General features: G+C 44.7%; 1 protein-coding gene across 3 annotated transcripts in view; it reads right to left on the minus strand.

Moving 5' to 3' along the window:
* Positions 1–254: 254 nt before the first annotated feature.
* The window catches only part of LOC146834959 (sterol carrier protein 2-like), a 467,321-nt gene continuing 450,330 nt past the window's right edge, over positions 255–17,245 (minus strand). For all 3 annotated transcript variants that reach the window (XM_085602602.1, XM_085602604.1, XM_085602603.1), the window contains 2 exons: positions 13,328–13,407; positions 255–1,270 (listed from right to left, as the gene is read on the minus strand). In XM_085602602.1, the coding sequence (XP_085458728.1) occupies positions 1,175–1,270; positions 13,328–13,407 (176 nt within the window). In that variant the 3' untranslated portion in view covers positions 255–1,174. The remainder of the gene's footprint in view (positions 1,271–13,327; positions 13,408–17,245) is intronic.

Raw genomic sequence — 17,245 nt, forward strand, 5'->3', positions numbered from 1 at the left:
GTACATGCCTAAAGTGGATTTTAGGGTGCAGTGGTGGGGGAATGTTAGGTTTCCTGGTACATGCATAAAGTCTCAGATAAAACACAACTAAGTGATTATCAAGGCAGGGTGCCCCACATGGTACATCAGAAAGGAAGAATCTAGCTTCAAACAGGTTGCAGGATCTCCAAGAGAAAGAACTGCAGCACAGAGCTGTGTGAAATTCAGGTTGAGGCACATGCTTTTAATTATTAGAATGAAATTCATATACAATATAGTATAAGGAATATTTTATTCTCAAATTAACATTCACCAAAAATTACAAGATAAAAATAAATGAAAAATTAGTGTACAGCACCGATGTACTGCAGTATTTAAAAACACACCAGTGTCTCATTTACTTCTAAATCGAGGTTTAATTTCCTGGTAAAATAGAATATCAGTCTTTCTTACAATTGCCTTGTTACAATACTCCAGTTCCTTGCAATAATGTCAATTCCACCTCCACAAATTAAGATGAATTGCTTAGAAACTGATCATTGCAAAACTGTTGTACCACTTTTTTGTCTCATGAAAGAAGGTAAAATATACATTTTTCCACCTGATTTGCATTCGGAATTTTCTTCATATTCTTAGCACAAAAAAATGTCACACACCTTCAAAACTATGCTTCAGAAATGGAAAATTAAAAAGATTAATCATAGAGGGCTGGCAGAAGCCAAAGAAAAACTTGCCCATCACAGAACAAAATGCGCCTGACCCTCTAACCAGGGAATGAGGCTCCGACAAGCCAGTTCATGGAAAGTGCATACAGGTTTCAACATGCTTTACATTAGCAAACACTGTATTCTGAAAATCAAAGTGAAGCGCACAGGGATATCATAGTTCATGGTTTCTACTGATAATTCATCATGAGCAGATTTAGATTGGACTTGATTTTTAATGGCAATTCTGAGACTGATTCTGACTTAAAGACCGGTTTTAATTAGTAAATTAATTGTAAAGAGTACAAGGGGAATTCTATGCAGCACAGTAAGGCAATGCTAAGATCTTCCAGGCTCCACGAGGCTCAGAAACTTTGGGGGAAATTGTCCTCATTCTAGAGAACCATGAGCTGCTAATTCCAGAGAGATGGCGGACACCAAGATCTGGGTTTCTCTCCGATACAAAGCGTAATCTGATAAACAAGGGCTCTTCATAGCTTGGCTTTTACTGGCTGGAGCTGCAGACTCTGCAACTTCATTGCCATACCCATGTTTCCAGTGATCTTCAATTTACCCTGGAAGAAAGCCTACGGAAACAGAATACATTAAAAAAGTGAGACAACCAGGAAAAAAAAACTCCACGATATTGTGCACTACCATAAAACAAGTGCAATTTTTGCATATCTGTGCCACACTAAATCACAACATTTAAACTTTGCCATTACAAGAGGGTACATTTGCAAACTTTGCAGTTTAAAAGATGTGTTGAGTTTTTCAATTTTGCCAAGAGATAGGTGTTTGTAAAATAATTATTTACAAAATCTCTTTTGCTGGATGCTTTTCCTGGCAAGTAAGTGATAAAGTGTTTTAAACCTGGGAATTTCTGTAGTAAATCTGGTTTTGGACAACGGACTCAGATTAGTCTTTTTTTAAACTCGGCAGTTTTTAATAAGTTCACAAAAAGATTGCCAAATAAAAAAAAAACTAAAGAAGCTGGGTAGGAAAACCTTCAAACTTTGCCCACCTCTCGTTCACATTACGCTAATAAGGTGCAAGTTATGAAAATGGTTCTACGTTGTAGGAGTTGATATAAAATAGCAACCCATACATTTGAAAATAAAACATTTGAATTCAACCTTTTCACAGCCAGCAGGGAAGAAGTATAGTATACAAGTGCTAAAAACTGTAAACGTGGCTAGGGAGTAGGTAGTGAAACAGACACAAAACGCATGAATATTGAATCAAGAAATAAAAATAAAGAGGGGAGGGGAGGGGAAGAAACTGGTGTGTGGTAGGGTAGAGGAAATAAAAACAAATCCTTTTATTTGGTATGTACTACACAGGTTGTAGGGAGGGCATTACAAAGCAGCAAAAGAGATTTTGATATAGCATTCCCTGTCTATGGACCTTAGTGACAAACATTCAAGCACGTTATACATCAGGTGTCTACAGCAGATCCACAGAGAATGGTTTGCATATGGCAATTAAATTGCTTCTAAGCTGCCCTAAATGGAGGATAAATAAAGCATGATGGGTCTAATATGTCTGTATGAAATTAAAGTAAAAACAAAACATTTTTCAATAGAGAGCTAAAAAGCCTAAGCAGCCGCTTAACTGAACTTGTAAATGTAGAACAAAAAAAAGAAATACATGACGGTCTTACAAGTAAATGACCTTAAGGAAGACTCGAGATGCAGATTCACTATGCCTTATTTGGTCATAAAGTTTAGGATGAGGAACTGGAACCCGTGGCGTAAAACACATGATTGAAGAGCAGCTGTTTCAAAACTTGCTTCAATCGAGAACATGACGTTTAAAGTAAGCAAAAGTTGTGTCAAATGTGTGGGAAAAGTAGGTAGAAATATAGGACATAAAATGTCTGGTGTGTAGGCAGTTAAAGCACAATCACGGAGGCTATCACTACCTGGATTGCAACAGAGCAAGTCAGGAGTGATGCAGTTTCAAGAAGAATGACCTTCCATTTAGGACTAAAAAGCACTGGACAACCAAAAGCTATGCTGTGATTCAGAGGTTTATTTTCTGGATGGTGCGCCTTCAAGTGGCTATGTCTTCCGGATGGTGCGCCTTCATGTGGCCATGTCTTCTGGAAGGTGAACCTTCATGTGGCTATGTCTTCTGTAAGGTGCGCCTTCATGTGGCTATGTCTTCTGGAAGGTGCACCTTCATGTGGCTATGTCTTCCGGATGGTGCGCCTTCATGTGGCCATGTCTTCTGGAAGGTGAACCTTCATGTGGCTATGTCTTCTGTAAGGTGCGCCTTCATGTGGCTATGTCTTCTGGAAGGTGCACCTTCATGTGGCTATGTCTTCTGGATGGTGCGCCTTCATGTGGCCATGTCTTCTGTAAGGTGCGCCTTCATGTGGCCATGTCTTCTGTAAGGTGCGCCTTCATGTGGCCATGTCTTCTGTAAGGTGCGCCTTCGTGTGGCCATGTCTTCTGTAAGGTGCGCCTTCATGTGGCTATGTCTTCTGGAAGGTGCACCTTCATGTGGCCATGTCTTCTGTAAGGTGCGCCTTCATGTGGCAATGTCTTCTGTAAGGTGCGCCATCATGTGGCTATGTCTTCTGGAAGGTGCGCCTTCATGTGGCTATGTCTTCTGGATGGTGCGCCTTCAAGTGGCCATGCCTGTGCAGTTGGTCAATTACTTTACTCGGCCCGCGCTTTTTCAAGTTGAAGGACGTTAGCCCAGGCTCACGCCTCATGAAAAGGCCTATGTCAATAAACCTAGAAACGGTGCTGAATATCCAGGTCTGCTCAACTAAAGGGGGGCATTTCGTACTCTTATGGGACTTTCTTTGGACAACAGGGAAGTGAGGCACTTTTAATTCAGCACAGTGGGTGCACACATTGCTAGCAGGGATCACAATGGCTTGCCTCAGTGAGAGACCACTAGGGCCAGTGCCACCATTTGCACATGAATGACACCTTGCATTTCAGGAAGGCAGCAACAACCATCGTTACTTAAGGATCAGGAGGTTTACCATAAACACACTGACAAAGGGAGGGAGGGGTGGGGGGTGCGGTGTTATTCTGATACTTTTTTTTTTTTTTTTAAACAATCTTTATTGAGTTTTTAAGACATAACCCTAACCCCCCCCCCCACCCGACAGGTTACAGGCTTTACAGTTGGTTTGCATATATATACATTTAACAGAAGTAGACGCAGCTTCATTTGATCTTAGTTATTCAGCATCTTCAATCCAAGTTCTTAGTGGATCCCAAATAGTTAGACCTTTCTTTTTCTTATTCAAACCCTTACATTTATAAATTGCGATTTCAAAACTATAAATAGCAAGTAGGCGTGCCTGCCATTGGTGGAATGAGGGTGGTTGTTGATCTAACCAAGCCGATGCTAGACAAATTCTCAATATTGACATTGAAATAAATATAAATCCCCTTATTCGGATCGGTCGGGAATCCCCCACGACGCCCAAAACTATTTCTGCGGTTGTTATTTCAATATCTTTTTTAATAATTTTGGAGAGAAAGATCGAGATATCCTGTCTAATAGCAGAGAGTTCATTACAAGTAGCAAACATATGTATTAGGTCCGCTTCGGGAAACGCACATCTTGGACATTTCGTCCCCTTTCCATGACTCCATTTTGCTATTTTTTTAGGGGTGTAATATAGCTGAAAGAAGGTCTTGTAATATTGAGCCTGTAGTTTTGTTGAAATTAGAATTGATTGCGAAAGATTGAATGCCATCCGAATTGAATATCTAGTTTATCCTGCCATATCTGAAAATGTTTGTCAAGATCATCAGGCAAATTAGTGATTAAGTTGTTGTAGATTTCACCAATTTTAATTGTATTGTTCTTTATAATGATATCTATAATTGGTATTGTCTGAAAAGCTGAGTTACCGCCCCCTTTTTCACCAAAAAATCTCTGACTTGCAAATATTTATAAAAATCACGATGGTCTAATTGGAATTTATTCTTTAGTATTTCGAATGTATTAAGCCCAGATGTGTTAAAGAGTAAACCAAGTTTACTTCTGTATGGTGCGCCTTCATGTGGCTATGTCTTCTGGAAAGTGCACCTTCATGTGGCTATGTCTTCTGGATGGTGCGCCTTCATGTGGCCATGTCTTCTGTAAGGTGCGCCTTCATGTGGCAATGTCTTCTGTAAGGTGCGCCTTCATGTGGCTATGTCTTCTGGAAGGTGCGCCTTCATGTGGCTATGTCTTCTGGATGGTGCGCCTTCAAGTGGCCATGCCTGTGCAGTTGGTCAATTACTTTACTCGGCCCGCGCTTTTTCAAGTTGAAGGACGTTAGCCCAGGCTCACGCCTCATGAAAAGGCCTATGTCAATAAACCTAGAAACGGTGCTGAATATCCAGGTCTGCTCAACTAAAGGGGGGCATTTCGTACTCTTATGGGACTTTCTTTGGACAACAGGGAAGTGAGGCACTTTTAATTCAGTACAGTGGGTGCACACATTGCTAGCAGGGATCACAATGGCTTGCCTCAGTGAGAGACCACTAGGGCCAGTGCCACCATTTGCACATGAATGACACCTTGCATTTCAGGAAGGCAGCAACAACCATCGTTACTTAAGGATCAGGAGGTTTACCATAAACACACTGACAAAGGGAGGGAGGGGTGGGGGGTGCGGTGTTATTCTGATACTATTGCAAATCTCCATTTGGGTGCAAACTGTCATTTGCACCAAAGTGTGCAATTACTGCACTGTTTTTTTGCATGGCTCTCACAATCAGTAATCCTTCAAAGTCCAATAGCCTAAAGATTTAGATATAGAAGGTGACAGACCTGGAGTGTGAGAAGATGGGGCACAAAATGTAGCAATGGTTGGACAGAGCAGCGGTGGCAGCCACTAATGCCCTCCCTGTCTCGAAAGGAGAAACCAAATTCTCGATGGGCGAGACATGGAGAGCTTTCTGAAGAACAAATTATTTCCTCACAGGAAGGAGATGTATTGCTTCAATGGTACTGGCATTATCTGTCAGAATCTGTGTCCTGCAGTGGCGGCTCGCAGAGGGAGTGCTGTGAGGGGGGGGGGAGGGGGTAGTGGAGTCGGACATACGACAGCCAGGAGTAAAGTAAGCAAATAAACTATTTACCTTGCGCTTGCAGCATCGCCAACTTGGCCCACAGATTAATAATACAAAAATGCAGCACTTCCATATGGCTAAACCACTTTAACCAAGTTTAGAAACAAATGAGGCTCGGCAAATGTGGTGAATATGAGAAGACTATAGTGAAGTAGTTGATAAAAGTCAACCAAGAAAATAACTGCAAATTGAAAGGGTCAGAGTGAATACATCACAGAGAAATTACACTATGGAAGCAGGAGATAAAGCAACACACTGTTCATCATACATTATTGACAACTATTTGCTCACAGCTATAGAGAAACTTTAACACCAAATGTGGGCATCCACCGGTGTTGATTCATGGGGCCTGTATAATCGAGCACTGGCAAAGCCAAGAGGTTTCGCGAATACAAGAGCCAATGACTCGTACTCATGTTCTACAACCGAATGCTGTGCAACATGGCTAAAGTTAAAGGAAGCAAAAAGGGGAATTGAAGCCAAATCCATTTTATTCTAACTTTGCTTTTAGCCTTGCTGCCCAGTAACACTGCTATACAACAAGGCTAAAAGACACTGCAAAGCCAATAGGCTCTCGAATAAGCGAAGCCCAGTGGATTTGCCATTTCTTGTTTACTGTGTTTTTAATCATGCTACTTATCTGTGGAGCCGATGTCCTCGAGATAACTGTGCGACTGGGCAGCACTGCCACAAGTGCTTCATACTGTGTTTTTGCATCACACATTACTTTTATTAAAATTGCATAAATGGCGAGTGATGGGGTACATGAATTTTGTTTTCGCTATTTTTTTCCCCCACACAACAAGCACAAATAGTCCTACTGCTGTGTAAAGAGCCATGCACGTGCTATCAACACTAAACATAATCCCCATAAACCTGTTTTTTTTTGGGTTTTTTTTAAGCGAACACATTGGGTGAGTGGGGTCTCATGCCACAAAATGACAATCAGTCCTCATTTTGCTTTGTCAAAAAATAAAGAAAACTGGAAGTACATACGCCCACACCACCGTTTCATTATTGGCACATTAAGGACGTGATTGTACAACGCTGCTGTTTTATGCAACAAACACACTCTCCAAACCCCGCACAACAATAACCATCTCTTTTGTTTTGTAAAAGTGTTTTCACTTTGCGGTTCTAAACTGCATATGTTTGTCAACAAGTCATCACACTGTGACTAATGAAGGGGTCGTGTGAAAAATGTACGATCATATAAGATATTGCAGTTGGTATTAAAGGACCCCCTAGTGAAATACACCAAAGAAGAAAAAACAAGCTACGGTTGTAACGTGTTAGAAAATAATTCGATGTCGTTTAAAGTCGCGCTGCAGGTTAAATCGAAAAACTACGTGAAAGCACCACCCCTTCTAAACATAACTAATGTCCACGTCAAGCGCCTTCATAGCTGCTCTTACTGACCTTAATATTTGTCCAGATTTCCACCTTCAGCATCATCAGTTTGAACAGTCATTGTTCTTTTTCCTCTGTCGGCTGATGCTGTGAAGTGTCAACACAGTGGTGTAGCTAGCCCTTCTGTTACCACTGATTTTGCATGAAACGGAAGGGGGGGGGGATGAAATAACTTGTGCTGCCCTCCCCCCCTTGCTACTCTGTGCTACTGTGTAAACACACCCAATCTGTGCTTTCCTGTTGCAAGTCATAGGTTTGACTAGCAGGATACAATAGTCCCAGCAGCCCAAACACCATCCTCCAGGACAAAGGCTGAAACATCAGGACCATAGCCCACATATCCTGGACTCTCTGATTTGGGAGAAATACATGAAACTTCACAGTATCCAGGATGGCTTTGAACAGTAGAGTCTGCGAAGGAGTCAGGTGTGACTCCGGCACGTTGCTAGTAAACCCAAACGATGTTAGGTGGTTCGCCATCCTCAGGACATGGTATATGATTGTCCAGGGCCAGTGTGTCTTCAACAGTTTGTTGTCAAGGTAGGGGGAAGACTGGTAAATCTGACCTCCGAACATGTGCCGAGACACTCGCCATCACTTTTGTTAACAACCGAGGAGCACAGGTAAGGCCAAAGGGGAGCACCACATACTAGAAAATGCTCCTGGCCCACTGTAAATTGCAGATAACGCCTGTGGACCTGTAGGATGGGAATATGGAAATAAGCGTCCTGCAGGTTCAATGCTACCAACTATTTAGTATTCATGATCCAGGGAAGACAAAACCTGGCCCAGCGTTGGGTCTGCACTGCATCTGGCGATATAAAAAAACCCTGGTGCAGCCCCGAAAGGGGCAGAACTGTTGAGGAATTTGCCTGATAGGGGCAGACAGGCCCAAAGAACAAGCTGTAGTAAGACTTAAAACCCTTTCAGGCCCACTTTCTCACAAAACAGACGAGAGCCATGTAATAGCATGTCAGTCAAAGATGCCCGGACATACCCTCAGAAGCCCATAGACCTCATACAGACATGGCATTAAAGCCTCACACCCATGCTGATTGAAGGTGTCCAGGCTGGACTGAACAATGAATTGTGCTGCATCCTGATCGTCCTGGATGGTTTGGGCTAAAGATGCTTGAAGGACATCTGGAGCTGCTGGCAGGGTGTAGTGTCCCAGGAGACAGTCGGCATTGACAGGACATAGGGGTAAGGCTGGCAGAGGAGAGAACATGAGCTTGTCGAAGTTATCCATGCATTTAAATTTGCGATCAAGAGTAGGGAAAGCATTAAAGTTTAGTCTGCTGATGTATGTCTACACCAAACTGTCCGGCGTTGGTTGTTGTGTTAGGAAGTCAGGTCTCCCAGTGCTGGTCTTTTGCAATTATTTACCTGCCTATCGAATGGCATCTCAGAACATGCGTTTGAACAAATGCCTGAGAGTAAATGTAAGGGCTTTGTTAAATGACAGGAGAGGTTCAGCAGGAGCATGGCCAGATTGCAGGATATTCAGTAAGGATGATGGCCTTCACTTCCATGGTAGGGAGCTGCAGGTCAAGTACTCCGCAGCCCTTTGCATAACAATGGCAAAAGAAACACTCTCCTCTGTGGCGGGACCAGGAGGAGACAAAACTGCAGAGTCTGGAGAGGTGTCTAGACCACTGGCATCCTGAAGTTCCTCATAGGAATAGTCCTCCTCATACTGTGGGACAAATTTGTCCCCTTCATTAAAGTTAATGAATAATTGTCCGATTCAGTCGCAAAGTGTTGGTGTAATGTAAGAGATCTGCAGCGTGGTAAAGGCAATTTGTCAGAAGAATTGCCTATTTGCTGCTGTGAGAAGTTGGCCTGGTATATGATGCTCACTAGTTAAAGTGATCACCTTGTACCATGCCAAGCAACCCTTATGGTGTGGTTGTAAGTCAACCTTTTCGGACTAGCTGCCCTAGTGGTAGCGTAGGCTAAGCAGTCTTTGAGGCTAAACTCGTGAAGCGTGTTAAGCCAGCTGTTTTACCAAATGTAACCCCCTTTTATACCAATGAAAGGACACCACACAGATATATATTCAAAATATATATGTATTTATTTCTCAAAGTAACCCCTAGTCTCTTTATGAGCACAGGAGCACAAATCGTCAAACAAGATTACAGTAGAATACACAGAAGTTGCACTTTATATGGATAGGCCCTGGTGGCCACTCGAACCATATACTAAAATAGTGGTATAAGTACCACGAACAGAAAAGGGAAAAGGCCTAGGGCCTCTAGAATCGCTGGGCCTACCAGGAGCTAACGTCAGTTAGTGACCAGGAGGTCTACGGGTGGCGTGTGCAGAGCAAATAGTCACACGCGTGCTCCCATAGGTTTCAATGGGTGCATAAAAAGTACAAAGTTACTGCAAAGAGGATCTTCCGGATGGACTAGGAACTCAAGATTTGGAACACAGGCACTAGAGATGTAATACTACACTTGGGCACAGGTGTGCCAGCTTTACCTCACCCACAGGAAGCGGGTGCATAGGCCTCGAAGTGCGTCGGGTTTCTTCTATCTGTTCCGTGGAGCCTGAAGACAAAGATGCTGCAGGCGGTCGGTCCGGGAGAGATGCAGTGGATCCAAGAGTGGATCGGAGATGTTGAAGACCTGTAAGCAGAGGGGACAGTGTTCACAGTCACTAGCCAGTGACCAGCGTGGCACCAGGTGGGTACCAGGCAATGTCGGGTGCAAACAGGAAGAAAGGTGTAGCTTGTCTCTGCAGCCACGTGGTCCCTGGAGGTCGACGACGTCCAGGAGTCGGTTCACGAGCTGTCCCACGCAGGCTCTCGCTGTCGGCGGTGTCGGCGACTTGATCGAAGCAAACAAGCCTTGGTAAAAGCAATTGTTGTAGGAGATGAAATAAGCTGATGGTTCTGACCAGCAAGGTCAGAAGGACTGCTCCTTTGGAGGGGAGCAAGGGCCAGTCTGGAGCAACCAGACCAGCGGTGTATTTCTTGAAGTTCGTCGCCAAGATGGCTACTAGCCAGCGGGCCAGCAACCGGTTAGGCGCGTCGAGTGGCAAAATGCAGAAGGGCCCCACGCAGATCGTGGAGATGCTGGAGGGCTCACCTTTGGTGCAGATGCTGCTCGGGTGTTGGGCTTCTCAGATCCCAAAGCACAACTTGGAGGGAGCCTCGGTTGTTGCACTTGTCAGCTTGTCGTAGTCGTTCCAAGATGGCTGGCTCCACGTGTCTCGGTGCCTCCACGGGTCTCCTCTTTTCAGGGACTGTGGATCGGGCGGTGAGAGGTCTGGAGGTCCAGGTCTTGTCAGTCTCTGGGCTCGGGCTCCGGCGGGAGGCGGCGGCAAAGCAGACGTTGATTCGCTGGATGGTGCTTGCGTTAGCAAGGTGGTCACTCCCTGACCACAGGGGAGATTGGCTTCAGTCCTCTGTGCAGCAGAGTGTCGAAGTTCCCGTCTTCTTCTTAGTGTTAAGTTGATTCCAGGATGTCTGAAGTCTTAGGACACAGCTCCTACCTTTAAGCGGATTCTAGGGGCCGGACTACCTGCTAGGTCCCTCCCTATGGGTGGGACCAGGAAGGGGGGTGGTTACACCCCCAATCCTTTGTCCAGCTCGCCCCAGGCCCAGGACTGGTGTGCCCCAGGACCGGTTTGAACTGGCATATGCACCGAGGCTCCTTGTGAGCCACAGGCATGTCTGGTTTCTTTCAAGCCCTACCTGACCAATACACAAAATCCTGTCTGGGGTGGTGCACGCACCTCCCCTGGCAGGAAACCCTTTGTCCACACCTCCCAAGCTGGAAGGACTCCCAGCAGCAGGAGGGCAGACTTGTGTCTGTGGTGGCAGCATCCATTTTGTGGAGCTGAGGCTATGTCTGATTTTACCCGGGTTTCAGGTACTGTACATGTCGTGTCCCTCTAGAAGGGTGGAAGGCTAACCCCGTCGCCAGAATTGGCGAGGGGTTAGTATTCCAATTCGTATGACACCTTACTCGACATGTTTTGATAAAGCCAAACCAAAGATAGCATTTAACCGCGAGGTTCATAATGCACTTAAGAGTATATGGTATGACGATATCTGGAAACAGTAGAAGGAAGTTGTTCCGACCACTGCAGACAGGCTCAGCTCATGCCAGAGCACCATCTCACATGGAACCAAGCACTCTGCCTTCAGGATTGTTAAGGCCTGCCATAGGAGTGACTTATAGGTTACCAGGTGTCCCATTTAAGGTTAGGTATAGGTATACTACACCTAAGTAAGAGGTGATTACACCAACTTACCCCAGCTGAGTGATCAGCCAGTTGTGTCAAATTGTTAGGCCAAGCCTGGGGTGGCATAATACATGCTGCAGCCCCTGGCAGGCCTTGGGTACACCAATGCCCTGGGTACCTAGTGTACACTGGTACAGGGGCTGACAGGGTGATCCACTTCCAATTGGTTATGCACCTAGGGTGCATAGTTTTAATTTAGTAGAGAGAACAGCAGGCTGGGGGTCTGATTGGCAGGCCCACAGCCTCAATATGTCAAAAACCAGTGAAGCAAAAAGCAAAAATTTGGGGTGACCATAGGATAGCAGACCCTACTCTCCTACACATGCACTGCTGTGGAATTCCAAAAAAGCATCAGAGACAAGAGGGGCTCGTAGTTGGAAACCACTATGGGTCCACCAGTGACACAGTCAGCGCACTGTGATGATCAGAAGAACCAACACCCAAACCGAAGTCTGAACAGAAGTGGGTGAAGAACCCAAAGAGGGTGCAAAAGGCATGCATGGCGCAGTAGGCAGAACCCCTACTGGCGGCCACTGTGGATTCTTGATGCCTGAAGGTGTGCCAGAGGGAGCCAAAAGTGTGCATATTATGAGCAGCAAGGCCTCCCTAAAGGCCTTCATCTTGTGCGATGTCAGGCTTAAAAATTTGGATTGCATTGGAACTAGATCCGGAATTTGGTCTTCTGGAGTGTTAGAGCAAGACCGAATGGGAACGCTTTCACCCTTTCTGGAGCTCCATTCCTGCTTGGACTTGTGTTTTTTCATTGACTTATCAGACGACTTTGAATGAAACAAGGATCTGCCACGGGAATAACTGTGGGAGTGGGAATGGGACCGGGACCTTCCTTTCAGCTCAGACCTGTCACAGCGTGGAGTTGTCCGATGTTTGGCAACACAGTTTTGTCTTGCGGTCCCATATGGCTTTTGGGTTCATATGCGCAAAATTTTCGCAGGCCCTGGAACTGTGTTCCGATGCAAAACACCACAGACATACTACAAGGTGGGGAGAGGAGGGAGGATTAGTAACTGTCCCTAAAAGGTTTAATTTGGGGAGGGCACATATTTCTCTTGTACACTAATAAAAAGAAAACATTTTGTGAAGAAGTTTGTCATAGACAAAAGAAGTAGAGCTTAGAATCCGTGTCTGAAGGCACAGAAAGAAAGGAACTGACATCAGTGTGCCCGAGTAGCGCTTATATGCAGCTCTACTGGTCACTTCAGGAGTGAAAATGTCGGTGTGGAGCTGCAAACACGATCTAATTGTGCCGCAGGAGTACTGCTTTTGACTGTACGGAACTAGTCTGACGCTTATGGGAATATTCATAAGGTGAGGGATGAAAAATGTCCTAGCTTTCGTAACCGAAAGTTTCAATTCTATTAAGAACTCGGAGGCGAGGGTTAGACATTTTCTTTCTTCTTTTATTTCGCTGCTGTGAAATAAAAGAAAGAAAATGCCTAATTCTCGCCTCCGGGTCCCGACATAGAATCTGCGGTTAGACGTATCCATCAGAAAGAAGATTTTATTGGTATTACAATATGGTGCTATCCCACTTGTATCAAGGCTCTTATGTAGATATTCATACACGCATATTGTCAAGCAATGGCACGTGGCCAACCACAAAAGACAATTAAGACACCACTGTAGTGATGACATGTAGGTCTAATGGACGTAGAAAGACCTTTGGCCTCTGCTTGGCCATCAATGGTGAGGCGTGATCGCCAGCACAGGTGTTTAAGTATATTAGGAAAACAAAAGTTTCACATTTTAACGTGGGCATGGAAAACCTCAATTTATTAACTGTGAATACAAATGATTTGAGAGGATCCAAAGACAAAGATGCACAGAAGCTGGCGATTGGCTGAGCTGTTTCTCATCTTCACTTACTGTCTGTGGATTCATCTTGCCAGTCATTAAATCTAGCAGATCTGGGTCGGCCATAGTGATCGTGCAATCAGGTTTCTTATCTGTAACAAAACACAAAATGGGAATTATTGCGAATGGTCCTTTCACAGTTAAAAAGACAGCCTATTTCTGTAGTCAAGGCTCTCCTCTTGCACTGCACTATTTCTGAGGCTTACTGAAGAAAATTCTGGAAAGCCTGGGGATTACTGTAAGTGAACACTACAAGATGTTGCATGGAACACAAATTTTACAAAGTCAGCCAGAAACATTGTGTGCAGATTGGTCAGTGGGTGATGTGGAATCACCCAGTACTTGCACAGCTCTGAGAAATAAAACGACATGCTATCTAATAATAGCTAAATAAGAACGTGAAAGCAGTTCGACCATAGTTTACATAAAGAAAAAGAACTCACTCTAGCTTGTACATTTAGCTCTCTAAAGTTGGAAATTCTGCCCTGCAACTCACCACGCTGTATTTATTGGAGATACAATTGAAAAAATGTCTTCGGGACAGAAAGCAAGTAACAATGTTGTGGATTTTCCTGACTTAAATAGAGAATCCTTTTTCACACAGGAGTATCCTGTTACGTTTGCTGTGCTGGTAAAGGAAGGGTGTAAATCTGTAAGTACACATGCAGTAAACTCTATGTTTATACGAAAGATTATTGCACCATGCCCTATGGTGCACTACATGATTTCTCCTAATTTAATCTGACACATGACTTGGCACAGCCAAACTTGTCAGCAAACGGCGGACATATTATATATAGTTAGCGTTTCAAAACAGGCTACAAAGAAAGAGACCAAAGTCATTGAGGGGATGGAAACAGCTAGGTTTTCAACAGTTTTCTGAATTTCAGAAGGTGAGATTCTGGCGTAGGTACAGGGGCGTGAGGTCCCATTTTATTTCTGCTGCGGAAGAAAAGGACCTACTACAAAACCTAGGAATCTCCAGAAGAAAGTGGTTTTAAGATCTTAGACAGCAGTCAGGAGAATATCGCCAAACTCTGGTAGCGGCACCGACCAGGAGTAAAAATGGCTCTGTGCACCAACCGCATAGAATTAAAAATTCACTCTTTCACTGGAAACCAAACAAGCCAGGCTGCTGCCGGTGAGATATGGTCCAGTCTCGCAGTGTAGTTTTGTATCAGTTACAACTTCAGAATCAAAAATGCTGGTAGATGAAGATAAGCCGATTTACTGTAATCCAAGCAAGTTGACAGAAAGCATTCCATATTTGAACCTTATAAGGGAATGGAAAAAAGTACAGAACCTGTTTTATTGAATACATCTGGAAAACAGCAATTCACAGCTAAGTAAATCTGATCTGTAAGTAAGAAGTGTCAACCTTTGCACCGAGATCTTTCACAGTTACCACAGGGGTGGACACAGTGTTCAAGATGGGGCAGGGGGTGCAAAATGGTAGTTCCCAAAACGGTGATGGTTTAATGGGCATAGGATTTCCGTCTTGCCACTGTTACGCTTTAGATGGTTCGTCGTCCAATATTGGAGCTTGGAGGAGCAATCATATAGTTGAGCTCGGTGCTAAATTTGTAAAGGATTAGGTGCCAAGGTCCAAGCTATTTCACACAGGCCGGCTGCAGCTGGTGCTTCCCACATATCAGTTTAAACAGTAGGTTTAAGTTCTTCTTAGTATTCTCACGTTTTTAAGAAATATTAAATAGTTAAATGCTTCTCTAATTAACTTTTCTGAAAAACACACTTACAGTGCCACCATGTGGTAGACTCTCATAATGAAGCACTGGTTGATCCTCCTCGTCCGTTGAGGTCACCGGTTAGTTTTACAATTATTTGGGAATCCTCTGCATAGAGAAATAGAAGAAGCCCAAAGGACTGACTCGTGTAAGATAGCAGTATCAAATGAGGTGGTTGGCCTCATAAAGATCCTAATTGGGTATGGGAGGCGCGGAGCCAACCTTAGTCACGCTGCCTCAGCCTGGGGGGAGAAGAACGAACACTGTAAGTTAACCAGCCAGTGCCACTAGTGTCAGTCACAATATCACAATCAAATTAATTTAATTTTCGGAACGCGCACAACGTTTCTATTCTAGTACTGCTGCAGAAGCTGTGCATTCATTATGGCTCCACATTGAGGACAGCAGTTGGGCTCCCCCGCACAGGCACCGGCTGCATTCACTGGTGCAGTCAGGAATTGGGGGCAGCTTACATAGGGTGACCAGACGTCCCCGTTTTCCCAGGACGGTCCCCGTTTTTGAGGAAGTGTCCCCGTGTCCCAACACTTTTCTCCAAGTGACTCAAATGTCCCTGTTTTCAAACAGTGTCCCCGTTAAACACAGAAATGTCCCTGTTTTTCATTGTTCCAGTTGAGCATGTGCGCGCATGCTCTCTTTGCACTGTTTACGGCATGTGTCGTCACTGAGGTGAGCGCTGTAGCAAGAAGGGAAATCCTTTGAAGAAAGACATTTTACACGCAGCGCCACAAACGTCATCGTGCCAGCCAAAGTTTCTTCTTTGGATAATACAATATTTCTTCATCCTGTAGCTTGTATTCATAGTCATACAAACTTTTCAGTAGCCCTTATGCATACCGTGCAAGGATTAATGCATTGCTCATTGCATGTTTTATTCATAACCAATTGATGCATGCTTTGTGTTCTCCATATCAAAGCTATGACTTGACCTTTTGACTGACCTTTCAGATCACGGCAAACTGTTTAGCTGGAAAGGACTTAAAGGAGCAGGGTTAACGCCTGTGGGAGAGGCGGGCAGCGCTGCTCGAGCTTTTTGCGCAGGTCTTCACACTATTGCACTATGAGATGATACCAATGGCTAGAGTGCACTATACATACCCCAGTAAGGTAACATGACATCCCAGCAGTAACTACGCAAATGTGGGAGGACAGTGTGGTCGGCCAACCTTTGCCACCCTTAAGACCCTAAGGCAGTAATACCTGGAGAGAAGTTTGTTTTTGTACATTGGTCCATGGCCGCCATTTGGCAATTTAGCATTCTGCAGTTTACCTCCCATGCTTTTCTGTTATGTTTGTTTTGAGAATCTGGTCACCCTAAGCTTACAGCATGATTGTGGGGGTTATTCCCAGCCAGTGATACAGCCAGATGCAAAGACGGAGTCTGGCTGGGTATGGATCATAGCAGGTATATTTAATTTTGGTACATACACAAGTGGGAGAGATCTGAAGAGCAGCACTAAAGAGCACCCAGAGCAAGTCTGGGTCTAGCCAGGGGCTCAGGGGGCAAGGCAAGTTCCCAAAGAGCCCCGCAATCCTCGTGGGTCCAATGGCAGCTGCAGCCAGGACAGCTAGGAGGGCGCGGTATCCAGTGGGCAGAAGCAAGCTGTTTGGGGACACGGAGCATACTCTCTAGCAAAGCAACAGATACCCCAGCAGGTCAGGCATAGGAGCTCCCTGGGAGTGCTCGAACGGTACTACGACAATGCCACGATGCCATTACGGCCGATAGCGTGGGCTACTGGCCTGGGCTAGTGGCTGTTGGGCATGTTTCTGCTAAATAGTTGGTATATCTTAAAGTAAACAATTCTGTGCCATACGAATTTTATGACTACTCATACAGCCTGCTGCATGACACACACTGGTACAAATACTCTTAGGCAATAGCGCAGGCGACACACCAGATCCCGGCCAAGGCGGCCCTACGTTCAGCTTTAGGATTATTACTGCTCAGTGTCTCGAAGTGTCTTTTTGAAATAATACAGCATAGATATCTAGGCTATGTGTACCTCAGTCAGCCTCTTCTCCTGAGGCTTGCCCTACCCCCCCAATCATGCCTCATTGTATTGTAAAGTTAATTGCTTAGACTAGCCCTGCAAGTTACTTTCAGCTTCGGGTTAATATTAGCTGGTGGCGCTGCGCGCAGTGCTGTAATCAACAAATTCATTTT

This window comes from Triturus cristatus, chromosome 4_2 (assembly GCF_964204655.1).
Source record: "Triturus cristatus chromosome 4_2, aTriCri1.1, whole genome shotgun sequence".
NCBI lineage: Eukaryota > Metazoa > Chordata > Amphibia > Caudata > Salamandridae > Triturus > Triturus cristatus.